Genomic DNA, 14,852 nt, shown 5'->3' with positions numbered 1-14,852 from the left:
CAAACGCGCCAGTAATTGTAAAGGACGATAAAGGTATTAGCAAGGTTGAGGTGCCGTGGCCAGAGTTGACTTTAGCAGCTTTGGCTCAACAAATTACGGTGTAAAGAAAAACGTAGGCTTAAGCTCAAGAGTAAAATATGTTCTCGAAGGAAAGAGTTCGGACTTTCGTTCAAGGAAAAGTTAAGGAATTATGGTTAATGCAATCCTTCGCGGGTGCCTTAAAGAAAACAAAAACCATGCACACACTTTTTTTTTTAAAAAAACAACCGGAACTATATATCATTGAACAGGTTTTTTTAGCACGGATTGTTAGGTCATTGGTGGACAAGATTTTCCTATCTCTAACTACAGGCACGGTCCGGTAGTACTTCGCCGAATCGTCAAACTTTTGCCTTTTTTACATTTCTATCGACCGTGTTTTCTGAAACACTTTCAAATGGAAAGGCACCTATAAATGTTTTCTTTCTTTTATCGCATATATCTTTTTGGAATGAGATAATCCTTCGGAGCACAAGGGGATCTCAGCCACTGGATTCGAGAAAGAGAGAGCAAAAAATAGATAAGCTCTAATTGGCTTTATTTCTACTATAACCTTGCAAATATTTCGTTAGTGAAATGAGGCAATTTTGGACTAGTGGGGATTTGATTTGGATTTCAGTCATTCAATTCAATGGGGAAAGAGAAGAAACTAGATAAATAGATAAGTTATTACCAGCTTTATTTTTCCTTGAGATGCTCACACTCGAAGGTAAATCCCATATCTAGGCGCGCCCATGTATTATTCTCTATATGGTCTACAAACATTGATGAGTTTAGTTTACTGATCTTTTAACGCTATGATCATCACCAATATTCTTACAGCGGCTAATTAACCAGTAACTACGCTCGGTTCTTTGATTTGAAAACAGCTGATTCTTTTCGATGGCTTAATCTGATCTCGTTTGGACCCATGGCCAATCCAAGAACCCTTCGAATAGTTTTTCGGTCTGTTATGACGCGAGAACGATGCTTTGAGACTAAAGTTATAAAGACTTTTTGATGACCCTAAGGCTATTAAATAATGAAGGAAATATTGATTAAGGTAATGGTATAGATACATGTAACTAACTTACACAATAATGGTATTTTATAGATCGATTTTACACCGAAAAAGTATTTGAATTGTCTATATTTTTGAAAGGGTAGCTCTTAAAGAAAGGTTGCAATTGACGCTTTGACTTAATGCCCGGCAGCCGAGCACAGTCTCAAATAGACTAAATACCCGGCAGTGAGAAATTTCACAAAATTTCCGTCAAAAGGTTCTATCAACCTTCTAATATCAGATGTTTGTTTCCAACCTTCTAATATCAGATGTTTGTTTAGAAATGTTAAGCAATTCTAAATATTAAATTTGATGTAATCAAAATAAACATTTGCCCAAAACAATGGTATTTTATTGATCAATGTTTTACAACGTGAAAACACTTTATTTGTTCACAGTTTTTGAAAAGAAGCTCTACAAAAAGGTTACAATTTACGTTGTGACTTAATGTGCGACAGCCAGGCACGGTTTCAAATAGAGTAAATGCCCGGCAGTGAGAAATTTCCACAGAATTTCCATCAAAAGGTTCTTTCAACCTTCTAATACCAGATATTTGTTTCCAGCCTTCTAATATGATATGTTTGTTTGGAAATGTCAAGCGATTCCAAATATTAATTTTTTTTAATTGGATAAATTCTCCGAGCTTGTGCACCTTTAATATCGCTCGGTTGACATAAGATTATTCATGGAAAGTAGAGCACGCACAACCGATTTTGCATACACTTGTTCATAGCTGCTTGACGGTTTTTTAGGTCATTGGTGGACAAGATTTTCTTTTATTGTTTTTTTAGAGGGCACGGTAACGAATCTTGGAATCTGATTGGTTCTTTACCCGGTTAGTATTTTCCTATCTCTGCCCACGGGCCACGGTAACGCTTTCGTGAGTCGCCGAGTAGATCCCAACTTTCGTTGTCATTTTTCATAAATATACCTCGTTTTCCGGCTGGGCAATATTTTTTAGCAATCACGTCGGTCACTACCTCAAGCCGATAAATAACTTATGAATCCTCTCTTTTCTCTCTATCAAATCACTTCGGTTTCAGAATGAATTTGTATAAACAATAGTGTCATTACGGTGGTTGACAAGCGGCCAAAAAACCGTCTGCAATTAATTTTAATCGTTCACAAAAAGTACCCAGAAAGTTGAAACGTGAGGTATTTGGTTACAGTTAAACTAAACGATGGAACTTTCATTCATTTAATATCTGAATTTTCTCGAGCAATTTGTTCATAGTGAAAGAGCGAGCGAAGTTTTAATTTAAGTTCTACAACAAATATACGCTCCCGGTGAGTCTTTCCAATTCCGTTCAATTTGGACATTTGTACCGTAAATTGCACAACAGAAATTGAAGGAATTTTTTGAGAAAAGGCCGCATTAAATTCCCTTGTGTCTCGTTGGAGTGTGCCGTTCGAATTTAGTTTTTGTGAAGGAAAGACCAGAATTAAACACGCCATTACAGCAAACAAACGAGCAAACTCTCACAACTTCAAAATAAAAAAATTGAATTTACTCACAATTACTTTCCTCGCTGTTTACTTAATGAACAGAGGTAAATCTTCGTACATGAATGAATGGTCGATGAGAGTGAATAATACTTTCCGTTAGATCATTGACTGATTTTGAAGAAAACATTGTCGTGACAGTCCTTGCCAAACTAGTTCTGTTGGTTTTCAAATGTTCCTACACTTTTTTTTTCTTGCGCGCTCTCTAATTGACAGGTGTCAGATTGTGACAGATACTTGTAAAAATAATGTTTCAAAGTTTGTTTGGAAGCCTTTTAAATCACCTTTATCGTTACGGAAATGAAAATGTTTCGCTGAGGCATCTCTCTTAAATTTGCATCACCTCTATTTCAACTACCATTTACTCACTCAAAAATTGTTCAGTTTATGGAAGATCTTGCCGTGTTTACGGCCAGAAATCATTCGGGTTCTTTCGGAAAGAATTTCGTCAAGTTTAAAAACAATAAATATGTTATTTACCGGCTAAGGGTCGGTCCGTATGGTGAAAAACTGTGACCTCGGTCTTGAAAATGCTGCCCTCGGCTTACGGCCTCGGGCAGTATTTTCAAGACCTCGGTAACAGTTTTTCACCATACGGACCTCCCAGCCGGCAAATAACATATATGTCTGACTAGGGTTAACGAGCTCACCCACCGACCTTTTTTTAATTTATTTTTTGCTTTTTCAATCAACTGTACTTAATTGATGTCTGAAGGGGATCGAAGTGAAATTCAATTGTCTCGAGGTTGCACATGTGGCAAAGTGACTGAACGCTACAACAAGTTAAGGATTAACTCTACAATTGTATTCCCGACTACTCACTTAAACCGGTGACCAATCATAAGCCTTTCTCTTCTTTCATCAAGTTTTGCTATGAACAGAAAATCGCTTTTCAACAAGATGCTTCCGGCGATACTGAGGCGGATAGTTCAGTTCACGTAGAGTATTGACAATTAATTAAGAGTGCAACATCCAATTTCTTCTCATAATATCACCCCATTCATTAAGGTCCCGGGAATTGAGGAACTGATCATCAGCTAAACAAGCTTTTGATTGTTAAAAATATTCTCCTTGTCAGCACCCAAGGAGATGTACAGAGAATAGTATGGAGAATATGCCTACTGATGTTATTTTGTAATGGGTTAAGCAACTAAGCGAGATGGTTTATCAATCTTTGTGAACTTAGATTATAAGGCTGATACTCGAAAAGTGCCGAATCCGCTGCGCATGTAAGTTGATAGTCAATAACGAGCTAGACACTGATTGATGCGTCACTAAAGTAAACTTTACTACATTAATATCTAAGGCGATCGTTTCGAAACTACGAAACAACAACAACAACAACAGCAAAATTAGCTTAATGCCTGTCAGATACACCAATGGCAAGATCTTGCAGGCTACAAATGGTAATAATAAGGGCGCCATCCCCTGTAAGTTTGAAAAACAGTACAGCCAGCTACAAAGAAACGTTACATTTCATAAACAAGCTATCTCGCTGAAAATTTTCATACTCCATTTTAAGAATTTAAATTTAAAAATTTGATCATGCGCAAATTAAGCTTAAAACATGAAACCCAGTTAGAATTAATCAAATGCAAATCCTCGAGTCGGGGTCAAGAGGCTGATGAATTATCCCATATTCGTGGACGGATTACTCAGTCGAGTCGATCCTTCTTTATCTTCATCCTCAAGGTCTGGGCCGTCACCCAAAACTCTGTCGGAAAACAAAACAGTCAAATAACAGTTAATCAAAGTTCAAACCGAATTCAGGTGAAGTTGCTTTCAAATCAATAATAGTTGCAAACGTACCTTCCCTGGCGCGGACATCTGAAATCTGATGTAAATACATCCAGGTTCATTTCGGGTAGCTTTTTACAATTGACGAATGTCTTTGACTGTTGCACTACCCTCCTGAGGATAGAAGGGATGTTCTCAGCATTGTCGCAGATTATCTTGGCCAATGTAACCTTTCTTATTTCTTGCAGTTGGCATCGCGTAAAAGCTGTTTTATCAGTGTTCTTTATTCGGTTTGGCGCATTTTCATGCCAGAAGCGGTCACCCTCTCGTAGGCGTTTGAACTGGTCAGCTAATATACATTGAAAGGTTTTCCCTAGTGCTCCTCCCTCTGAATCTGCCGGCTCCAACATTCCTGTGAAGAATCATAACAAAGGTTTTTGTGGGTCCTGGAGTAGGTGTGATAAAGCGAATCCTTCGTTGTGAATGGCTACACGAGTGGTAAGGTTCGGGAACACCCGTGTACCTGGTTCACATTCGTTAAAAGATTTTGCAGCATTGTGATTACAAGCTAAGAAATAGCTCAAATAGGCACATATCTCGACCAAATACTCAGTTAATTAAAAATTGTAAAGCAATTTTCAATCAAACATCAAAAACAATTCAAGACTGCTTTGGTTTTTCTTTACTATGCTTTGTTATTGGTCCAGAAAACTCGATCCACCTTAGAACCAATCAATGAGGATCAAAAAGTTAAACCAAAGATGGCTTGATAACTCGCGTTTCCCCGCGCTTGAGGCAGTTTGCTTGCTTTTTCTTGCAGTTCTCATTGGTTCCTTGTGATATGCGCCTATGTACTGATTGGTAGTTGTGATCGCTTTGGTTTTAGAACTACGACACTCAATCGAAATGCACTCTATAAAGTAGTCCGGGATTGCATTTGTTTTGATTCACTTTTCTTTGTGGCCGGTCAAGAAAAGTTACGTCGCCGTCTTAAACAATCAGATGAAAAAACTTCAAACAAAAACGACTTGATCATTTGCGTTTTCCTGTCCTTCAGTCAGTTTACTTGCTTTTCCCCCTCCTTTCATTTTGAGTTCTTATTGGCTCCCTATGGAGATTACTTTGGATTTGGTTTCACAACACTCAATCGAAATTGGCTGAATGGCGGCATTACGCTGGCGCAGACATACCTCCAACAAAAAGATCGACGTCGTGGACTGACTGGTACTGGGACTTCAAATTATCTATATCTTTTCGGGTGATGCCAGCCTTTTGCAGATCTTCGAAGCTGTTTACTATAGGCGTAATTTTACAAAACGTGTTTCGATATGTTGTGTATGAAGGCACACCACGTTCGCGTCCTCTTTGAATGTTCAGGGATACGAGGTCGGACAAGTCACCAGGGCCTCGAAACAAGTTTTCTTGTACAGACTTGGAAAAGAGCCTAGGGAAAGAATCAGACCAACCCAAGGATCAATCGTATGCAAATCAATATCGTGTATTAATAAGTAACTGATAATCCTACTCATGATTAATAAAGAAATAGGATATTTTCAATAACCTTATTTATTACTTTTTGGCAGTTAACCTTTTAAACCTTTTAAATTTCTCGAGGTCAAACATTTAAATCAGACGTATTTGGGTAAAATGATATTTCGTTCGATGTTTTCGTGTAATTAACTGTTTTAGTTTTCGCACAACCACCACTTTTCCTCTTTCGCCTAATAACTCCTCCCTTCCCCCTTCGGATGAAAACGTATCTATTGGCTCGCTTTTTCCAGGCAAGAGATAGGTAAAAGGATGTTCTATTAAAAATTCATCTCCCACTCACCCATCAACTTTGGCTGCTGGACTTTTAACCAAGCCTCTAAAAATGGAATCGACACCCTCGTTACACTTTTCGTATAGGTAGGTTGGATTACCGAAGTCCTTTACTGGGATGGGACAGAATTCTGACTTAGAATCATCGCTACGTTTGTGTTCAAAGCCATTCTGACTTAGACGTAGAAACTCCTCTTGAACCATACTGTGACCAAATCGGTAAGCCGCCACAGAGAAGGCTTGAGACATTTGAGCATTGACATTAGGGTTGTAACCATTGAAATATCGTGTTCCTTTCAGCAGAGCGAGATTGTTGTCTCTGATCTAAAAAATGAAGAAAAGAAGTCAGTTGGGAATTCGAAAAAAAAAATTAAAACAGCGATGAAAACAGTTACTTACCGTTTTGGGGCTAAGAAGTAGTGGCAGATCTTCGTTGTATGTTATAAGTTGTAATTCCGCTCCAACGATTCTCCTGGTCTCCTGGTAAATCTGCTCCGCTTCCCATTTTGTGTTTGCACCGAAAAATGTTGCTATTCGGTTATGCTCCCGAACGAAGAGAGTATGCACTGACATGAGACCTGTCGAATCCATAAAATATATATCATTAGCAAGAAGATAAAAGGGTTATTCAATATAGGAGGAGATGGAAGGGCTTGAGACAGGAAGATGCATGACAAATTCCCGCACAGGATACTCCCTTTATTGCTTGTCGAGTAGAGTTATTTCACGACCTCAAATGACCGAAAAACACTTTCTCCTCGCGACACAAGGTATGGTAGACATTCAGAAGCAATAGTGTTGAGATCTTGGGACCAAAAGGTTTAAACAGAGCTCATGTGCAATTTCATCATTTCAGTCACGTCTTAATAAGGATGTCTGTGTGTAAGCCTTGACACCTGAAGCTGGAACCTTTGAAAATGTGTGGTCTACATGTGTAGAAGTAACAATATTTTACAGTTTTGTTGTAAATATTCGATATGAATACGCTATAGAAGTGTTTGAAAAAGATCGATATACCACGGTCTATTTGTCTTAATCAGAGAAGCGAATAAAAGGATTTGGTGACCTCACCTTGATTCTCGTTCGCGCGCTCGTCTCCGGCTACGAAACAAGGTCTGTTAGGATCTTTTGATACGCATGGTATCTTAGGATCTGTTTGTGCAGGTAAAAGATCCCCTAAGGGGCAGCCGTGACGAGGTGTCATAATTCTCATTGTCCCGTCGGGTGCTCGAAGGTGTTCAGCCTCCGTCTCGTTAGAGCCGTAAACGTTGGAGGCGTCGATGAAAGCTGTTATGCTGTTGGTGTGCTCTCTTGGTCCAGGTGAACACTCTTCTTTAAATTTATGGGGAGCATCTCGAACCAACTGGAAGAATTTAACTTCTCTGCTTTGGAAGACGTCATCATCGGCCGGAACTTCAACGTTGAAACACTCTGGCTCAGTAGAGGGAACAGTTTCACAAGTAACTCCTTGAGCTTCCGCCAGCGTTATGTCATGGTCCAGGAACTGACCCCAAATCATGGCCAGGTGGGTTAGCCTTAGAGAATTAGGGTTTTGGCGGTCTGCATTGCTGCCATGGACGAAACGACTCACGTTCCTCGCGTTAGGTAACTGGTCTTCACTTTGTGCCACGCGAGGTGCCGAGACCTCATCTGCATAATCAGCTGGTTGTACTCGTATGAATGGAGTACCAGCTGCTCCAAAAAGGGGTTGATTCACGTTATTGCAAGTTCCATCAATTGTTCTAAAACGGGCTTTCTCCTCAGACTTATGTGGACATTTTATGTTCCCCAGGGGTTCGTGTTCTAAACATTTAAGAACCTTCCTCTTGCATATCCTTCTTCTCCTCTTCCTGAAGAGAAAAGTAAACATAACTTGTTTATTGACAGAATTCCGTTAGAAACTAAAATGCCACCACAAACTTGGAAATGCTATAAATGAAAAAACAAACGCGCCAGTAATTATAAAGGACGATAAAGGTATTAGCAAGGTTGAGGTGCCGTGGCCAGAGTTGACTTTAGCAGCTTTGGCTCAACAAATTACGGTGTAAAGAAAAACGTAGGCTTAAGCTCAAGAGTAAAATATGTCCTCGAAAGAAAGAGTTCAGACTTTCGTTCAAGGAAAAGTTAAGGAATTATGGTTAATCCAATCCTTCGCGGGTGCCTTAAAGAAAACAAAAACCATGCACACACTTTTTTTTAAAAAAACCACCCGAAATTATATATCATTGAACAGGTTTTTAGCAATAGTAATTGTTCTGGGTGGAATCTAGTTCGGTCCGAATTCGGTTGAGCTGTTTGCTGCAACATGGTCGTTAGGGAGTTCCAGCCTAATGGAGATCATGACAACTTGAAAGATTATCAACTTTTTAACCTAAATACATTATTCTCAATAAATCGCGCGCATTTAATTTGACATTTTTAAAAATGCACGTTTAAGTAATTAAGCTCTGAACGCCATTTTTGTGTTTTGGTTTTGGAAGCCTACCTTTTCATCTTCAAAGATATTCCTAGAAGGTTCAAAACCTTCTTCGTCTCACAAATATTTCGTATGGTGCATTTGACACAAGCTTCATTCTGTAACGACCTAAGCACTTTCGAGTCGTCCACCACTGATCTTTTACCATGTTGTAGTATCTGAAAGCTTTTTCTCAGACTTGCTCTAGATGCTGCCTGTCTCCCTGATATTAGGCTATCAGGTTTTTCTTTTTTGGCTTCAGCCATGGATTTTTTCTCTGCGGCTTTGAATTTAGCTTTGATCTCTTTGCAAACGCCGGCCGACACGCTGTCTTGCACCTGTTCCATTTCCAGGTCATTCAGGTCGGCAAGGTCATCCGCCACGTCTGCTGTAGTGTAGGTGTCTCCTTCTAACTGGTCTGGGTCGTTCAAAACAGAAGAGGATCCCTGCTTAAATCCCACAATCAAGATGAGCAGTGAAGCACCGAGGAAACGTCCTGCCATATTGTCTAAAAAATGGAAAACGAAGTAACTTGGAGCCGTCAACACACAGTTCATTCAATTAATTATTGATTTTACTGCTAAAAAATGGTTGACGACATATAAACTACGGTGTTATACAAGGATTTCTAGCCCTGAGAAAAGCCGTAACAACACACGTGAAAAAGTACGATATTTTTTCAAGTTTGTTTGATATCGCCAATTAGTTGCTGACGCGTCACTCGCCTTTCGCGTCAATCAGTCAGGTTGATGAACAAACAGCAAAGCCTTCATTCTTCTAAATCCAATGTTGTTTAACGGAATTTTTCTCGAATTATAGATATTAAAACACTGAAAAATCCGTATTGCTTTCAGACGGTGACGTTAAAACTTTCTTATAAAGGGAAGAAAACCAAAATACGAAGAGAAAAACCAAAAGTTGCGTATTCAGTGGCTCTGGTGATGGCATTTCTCGCGGCTGAGAACGAAAATCGTCAACTGGAAGGCTTTCCACAGGCCCTTTTGGCTGTGTCCCTGAAAGATTTCTTCTTTCAGTAAGGACTAAGTCAATTATTGAAAATTGTGAGCTATTGACTCGAAAACTCGAAGAGAAATTCCATATGTACGCACGCACATGTACTTTTCTCTACATATTGATTGGTTTAGTTTGCTGATGTTTTTAACGCTATGATTATCACCAATATCTTTAAAGGGGCTAATTAACCAATAATTACGATCAGGTCTTTGATTCGAAAACAGCCGATTATTTTTGAAAAAAAATACGGCTAAATCTGATCTCGTCTGGAACCCAATGTCATTCGAATAGTTTTTCGGTCTGTTATGACGCGAGAACGATGCTTTTAGACTAAAGTTGTAAGGACTTCTTGATGACCCTAAGGCTATTAAATAATGTAGGAAATATTGAATAAGGCATTGGTGTAGATACATGTAACTACATGTAGCAATTCATTCTTACCTTCGAGTCAGTTAATTCTTCGCAATGAAACTACCGAACATACAGCTCTATAACTTTTCTGACTTAAAATTTCTTATTTTATAACCCCAAAGAGGAACTTTTATCGTTTCAATGCATCTTTTGTTGTGGTAATTTGATGAAATCAAAATAAATATTAGCCTAAAATAATAGTTTTTTCATAGATCGATTTTTTACACCGAAAAAGTACTTGATTTGTCTATATTTTTGGAAAAGACAGCTCTTCGAAAGAATTGCAATTTACGCTGTGACTTAATGCCCAGCAGCGGGGCACGGTCTCAAATAGAATAAATGCCCGGTTGTCAGAAATTTTCACAGAATTTCGACAAAAAAGTTCTTCCAACCTTCTTATATGAGATGTTTGTTTAGAAATGTCAAGCGATTCCAAATATTAATTTTTTTTAATTGGATAAATTCTCCGAGCTTGTGCACCTTTAATATCGCTGGGTTGACATAAGATTATTCATGGAAAGTAGAGCACGCACAACCGATTTTGCATACACTTGTTCATAGCTGCTTGACGGATTGTTAGGTCATTGGTGGACAAGATTTTCTTATCTCTAACAACAGGCACGGTCCGGTAGTACTTCGCCGAATCGTCAAACTTTTGCCTTTTTTACATTTCTATCGACCGTGTTTTCTGAAACACTTTCAAATGGAAAGGCACCTATAAATGTTTTCTTTCTTTTATCGCATATATCTTTTTGAAATGAGATAATCTTTCGGAGCACAAGGGGATCTCAGCCACTGGATTCGAGAAAGAGAGAGCAAAAAAAAATAGATAAGCTCTAATTGGCTTTATTTCTCCTATAACCTTGCAAATATTTCGTTAGTGAAATGAGGCAATTTTGGACTAGTGGGGATTTGATTTGGATTTCAGCCATTCAATTCAATGGAGAAAGAGAAGAAACTAGATAAATAGATAAGTTATTACCAGCTTTATTTTTCCTTTAGATGCTGTAACACTCGAAGGTAAATCCCATATCTAGGCGCGCCCATGTATTATTCTCTATATGGTCTACAAACATTGATGAGTTTAGTTTACTGATCTTCTTAACGCTATGATCATCACCAATATTCTTACAGCGGCTAATTAACCAGTTACTACGCTCGGTTCTTTAATTTGAAAACAGCTGATTCTTTTCGATGGCTTAATCTGATCTCGTTTGGACCCATGGCCAATCCAAGAACCCTTCGAATAGTTTTTCGGTCTGTTATGACGCGAGAACGATGCTTTGAGACTAAAGTTATAAAGACTTTTTGATGACCCTAAGGCTATTAAATAATGAAGGAAATATTGATTAAGGTAATGGTATAGATACATGTAACTAACTTACACAATTCATTCTTACCTTCGAGTCAGTTGATTCTTCCCATTTCTGACTTCAAAATTTCTTTTTTTACTACCCCAAACAGGAACTTTATCTGTTTAATGCGTCTTTTGTTGTGGTAATTTTTGTTGTTATCAAAATAAATATTTGCCCAGAATAATGGTATTTTATAGATCGATTTTACACCGAAAAGGTATTTGAATTGTCTATATTTTTGAAAGGGTAGCTCTTAAAGAAAGGTTGCAAATGACGCTTTGACTTAATGCCCGGCAGCCGAGCACGGTCTCAAATAGACTAAATGCCCGGCAGTGAGAAATTTCACAAAATTTCCGTCAAAAGGTTCTATCAACCTTCTAATATCAGATGTTTGTTTCCAACCTTCTAATATCAGATGTTTGTTTAGAAATGTTAAGCAATTCCAAATATTAAATTTGATGTAATCAAAATAAACATTTGCCCAAAACAATGGTATTTTATTGATCAATGTTTTACTACGTGAAAACACTTTATTTGTTCACTGTTTTTGAAAAGAAGCTCTACAAAAAGGTTACAATTTACGTTGTGACTTAATGTGCAACAGCCAGGCCCGGTTTCAAATAGAGTAAATACCCGGCAGCGAGAAATTTCCACAGAACTTCCATCAAAAGGTTCTTTCAACCTTCTAATACCAGATATTTGTTTCCAACCTTCTAATATGATATGTTTGTTTGGAAATGTCAACCGATTCCAAATATTAATTTTTTTTTTAATTGGATAAATTCTTCGAGCTTGTGCACCTTTAATATCGCTCGGTTGACATAAGATTATTCATGGAAAGTAGAGCACGCACAACCGATTTTGCATACACTTGTTCATAGCTGCTTGACGGATTGTTAGGTCATTGGTGGACAAAATTTTCTTATCTCCAACTACAGGCACGGTCCGGTAGTACTTCGCCGAATCGTCAAACTTTTGCCTTTTTTACATTTCCATCGGCCGTGTTTTCTGAAACACTTTCAAATGGAAAGGCACCCATAAATGTTCTCTTTCTTTTATCGCATATCTTTTTGAAATGAGATAATCTTTCGGAGCACAAGGGAATCTCAGCCACTGGATTCGAGAAAGAGAGAGCAAAAAAAAGATAAGCTCTAATTTGCTTTATTTCTTCTATAACCTTGCGAATATTTCGTTAGTGAAAAAAGGTAATTCTAAACTAGTGGGGACTTGATATTTTCGAATATTTCGTTCGTGAAATGAGGTAATTCTAGACTAGTGGGGATTTGATTTGGATTTCAGCCATTCAATTCAATGGAGAAAGAGAAGAAAGTACATAAATAAATAAGTTATTACTTTTTTTATCTTTAGATGCCGTAACACTCACAGAAAAACTCTATATCTAGGCGCGCTCATGTATTATTCTCTATATGGTCTACAAACATTGACTGGATTACAGTTAACCGATCTTTCTAAGGCTATGATCATCACCAAATTTTAAAGAGGCTTATTAACCAGCAACTACTCTCAGGTCTTTTATTTGAAAACAGCCGATTCTTTGACATAATCTGATCTCGTTTGGACCCATGGCCATTCCAAAAACCCTTCGAATAATTTGTTGGTCTGTTATGACGCGAGAACGATGCTTTTAGACCAAAGTAATAGAGACTTTTTGATATCCCTAAGGCTATTAAATAATGTAGGAAATATTGATTAAGGTATAAGTGTAGATGCATGTAACTAACTTTTACAATTCATTCATACTTTTGAGTCAGTTGATTCTTCGCAATGAAATTACCGAACAGCTCTAACTTTTCTGACTTAAAATTTCTTACTTCCCCAAACAGGAACTTTATCTGTTTAATGCGTCTTTTGTTGTGGGAATTTTGATGTGATCAAAATAAATATTTGCCCAAAACGATGATTATTGTATGGATCGAATTTTACACCAAGAAAGTTCTTGATTTGTTCATTTTTTTTTTGAAAAGGCAGCTCTTCAAAATGATTACAATTTATGCGTGACTTGATGCCCGGCAGCCGGGCTCGGTCCCAAAGAGACTAAATACCTGGCAGTCAGAAATTTTCACAGAATTCCCACTAAAAGGTTCTTCTAACCCTCTAATATCAAATGTTTGTTTAGAAATGTCGAGCGATTCCAGATATTAAATTTGATGTAATTAACATAAATTTTAGCCCAAAACAATTGTTTTTAATTGATCGATTTTTTACACCGAGGAAATGCTTGATTTGTCTATATTCTTGGAAAATGCAGCTCTTTAAAAAGGTTACAATTTACGCTGTGACTAAATGCCCGACAGCCGGGCACGGTCTCAAATAGACTAAATGCCTGGCAGTCAGAAATTTTCACAGAATTTCCATTAAAAGTTTCTTCCAACTTTCTTATATCAGAAGTTTGTTTCCAAACTTGTAATATCAGATGTTTAGAAATTTCAAGCGATTTAAATATTAAACTGTTGTTTAAGGTGGCTCCATAGGGTTTTTCCTCAATGTTGGCGCGCGCGCCAGCGTATTCTTTTTCTAGACTGAAATTTTTATCTTTTCGCCTTTCTATGTCACTAAAAGCCATCAAGAGGGAGATGAGTAAGGTTCGGACTATCGTTTGCTGTAGTAAATATTATCAAAGTGATTTTCGTTATTAAGCAAAGGCTCCACGAAGGGAGGCGCTCGCCAGCGATAATTTTGCTTTGCCTTTGCTTCGGTAAAATCTCTTAAATTTTCACAATTTGTGAAATTTGTCCTGCTGATTATTTAAAAGCCGAAAAAAATAGGGGTTACAATGGCAGTTTTCTCGCTATTTGCAATCTAAATTTGTTGTTTCTTCCTCTGTCTCAAATTTGTTCTTATGACTGTTTTCATCAACAGACACCAGGAAGGGCACAATTATGTTTAGCGGTCCAGCAAATCTTGGGAAGTTCCACTCAAGGAAACGCGATAAATCTTGCTCGAAAGATCCTTATTTTCTTTGTCACAAAAAATTACGTAATGGAATAGAACTTCGCCAAGATCTCTATCTGAGCATGTGTAAACTTTCGAATCTGTCGCCTCGTCTGTCCCACAGTGTCTTCTTTTCGGTTGACCTCTTCTTTAGGCGTAGAAGGCCTAGGAATATTACGGGTGCAGTTGCTGGAAACCCCAGGTTCCATCACAGAAAAAATGTATTGTGTGAAACTGTTTTTAACACACCATTTCAGATAACAATCGTGCGATCGTATCGAGCCGCCGTGTTTGTTTTCATGTTGACAGTTTTAAAGCTCACGCAGTCATGAAACCCTATGGAGTCTCCTTAACTGGATAAATTTTCCGAGATTGTGCATCCTATAACATCGCTCTGTTGTTGCCACTTAGGAATTTTACGCTTTTGGACAGACTATTCGGAATATTCGAGTTTATTTAGAAATACCAAGCGATTCAAAGGATTGCGTTGGCTTTGGTTAGCTTGAACGTACCAAGCATGTTT

At 38.0% G+C, this 14,852-nt stretch overlaps 1 protein-coding gene across 2 annotated transcripts; it reads right to left on the bottom strand.

The window, feature by feature from the left end:
- Positions 1–3,413: 3,413 nt before the first annotated feature.
- LOC131781010 (myeloperoxidase-like) lies at positions 3,414–11,461 on the bottom strand. Of its 2 annotated transcripts, none has more exons than XM_059097652.2 (8): positions 11,423–11,461; positions 8,628–9,105; positions 7,214–7,992; positions 6,542–6,720; positions 6,153–6,466; positions 5,512–5,765; positions 4,394–4,733; positions 3,414–4,298 (listed from the first exon to the last, which is right to left on the bottom strand). In XM_059097652.2, exons 2-8 carry the CDS (start codon positions 9,098–9,100, stop codon positions 4,214–4,216), a joined length of 2,424 nt encoding a protein of 807 aa, XP_058953635.2. In that variant the 5' UTR covers positions 9,101–9,105; positions 11,423–11,461; the 3' UTR covers positions 3,414–4,213. The 2 variants fall into 2 exon arrangements, with proteins under 2 accessions (XP_058953635.2, XP_058953634.2); XM_059097651.2 differs by lacking the exon at positions 11,423–11,461 and adding an exon at positions 10,053–10,144.
- Positions 11,462–14,852: the final 3,391 nt, after the last annotated feature.

This window comes from Pocillopora verrucosa, chromosome 2, assembly GCF_036669915.1.
Source record: "Pocillopora verrucosa isolate sample1 chromosome 2, ASM3666991v2, whole genome shotgun sequence".
NCBI classification, from domain to species: Eukaryota; Metazoa; Cnidaria; class Anthozoa; order Scleractinia; family Pocilloporidae; genus Pocillopora; species Pocillopora verrucosa.
This window is presented reverse-complemented; position numbering and strand designations above follow the sequence as displayed.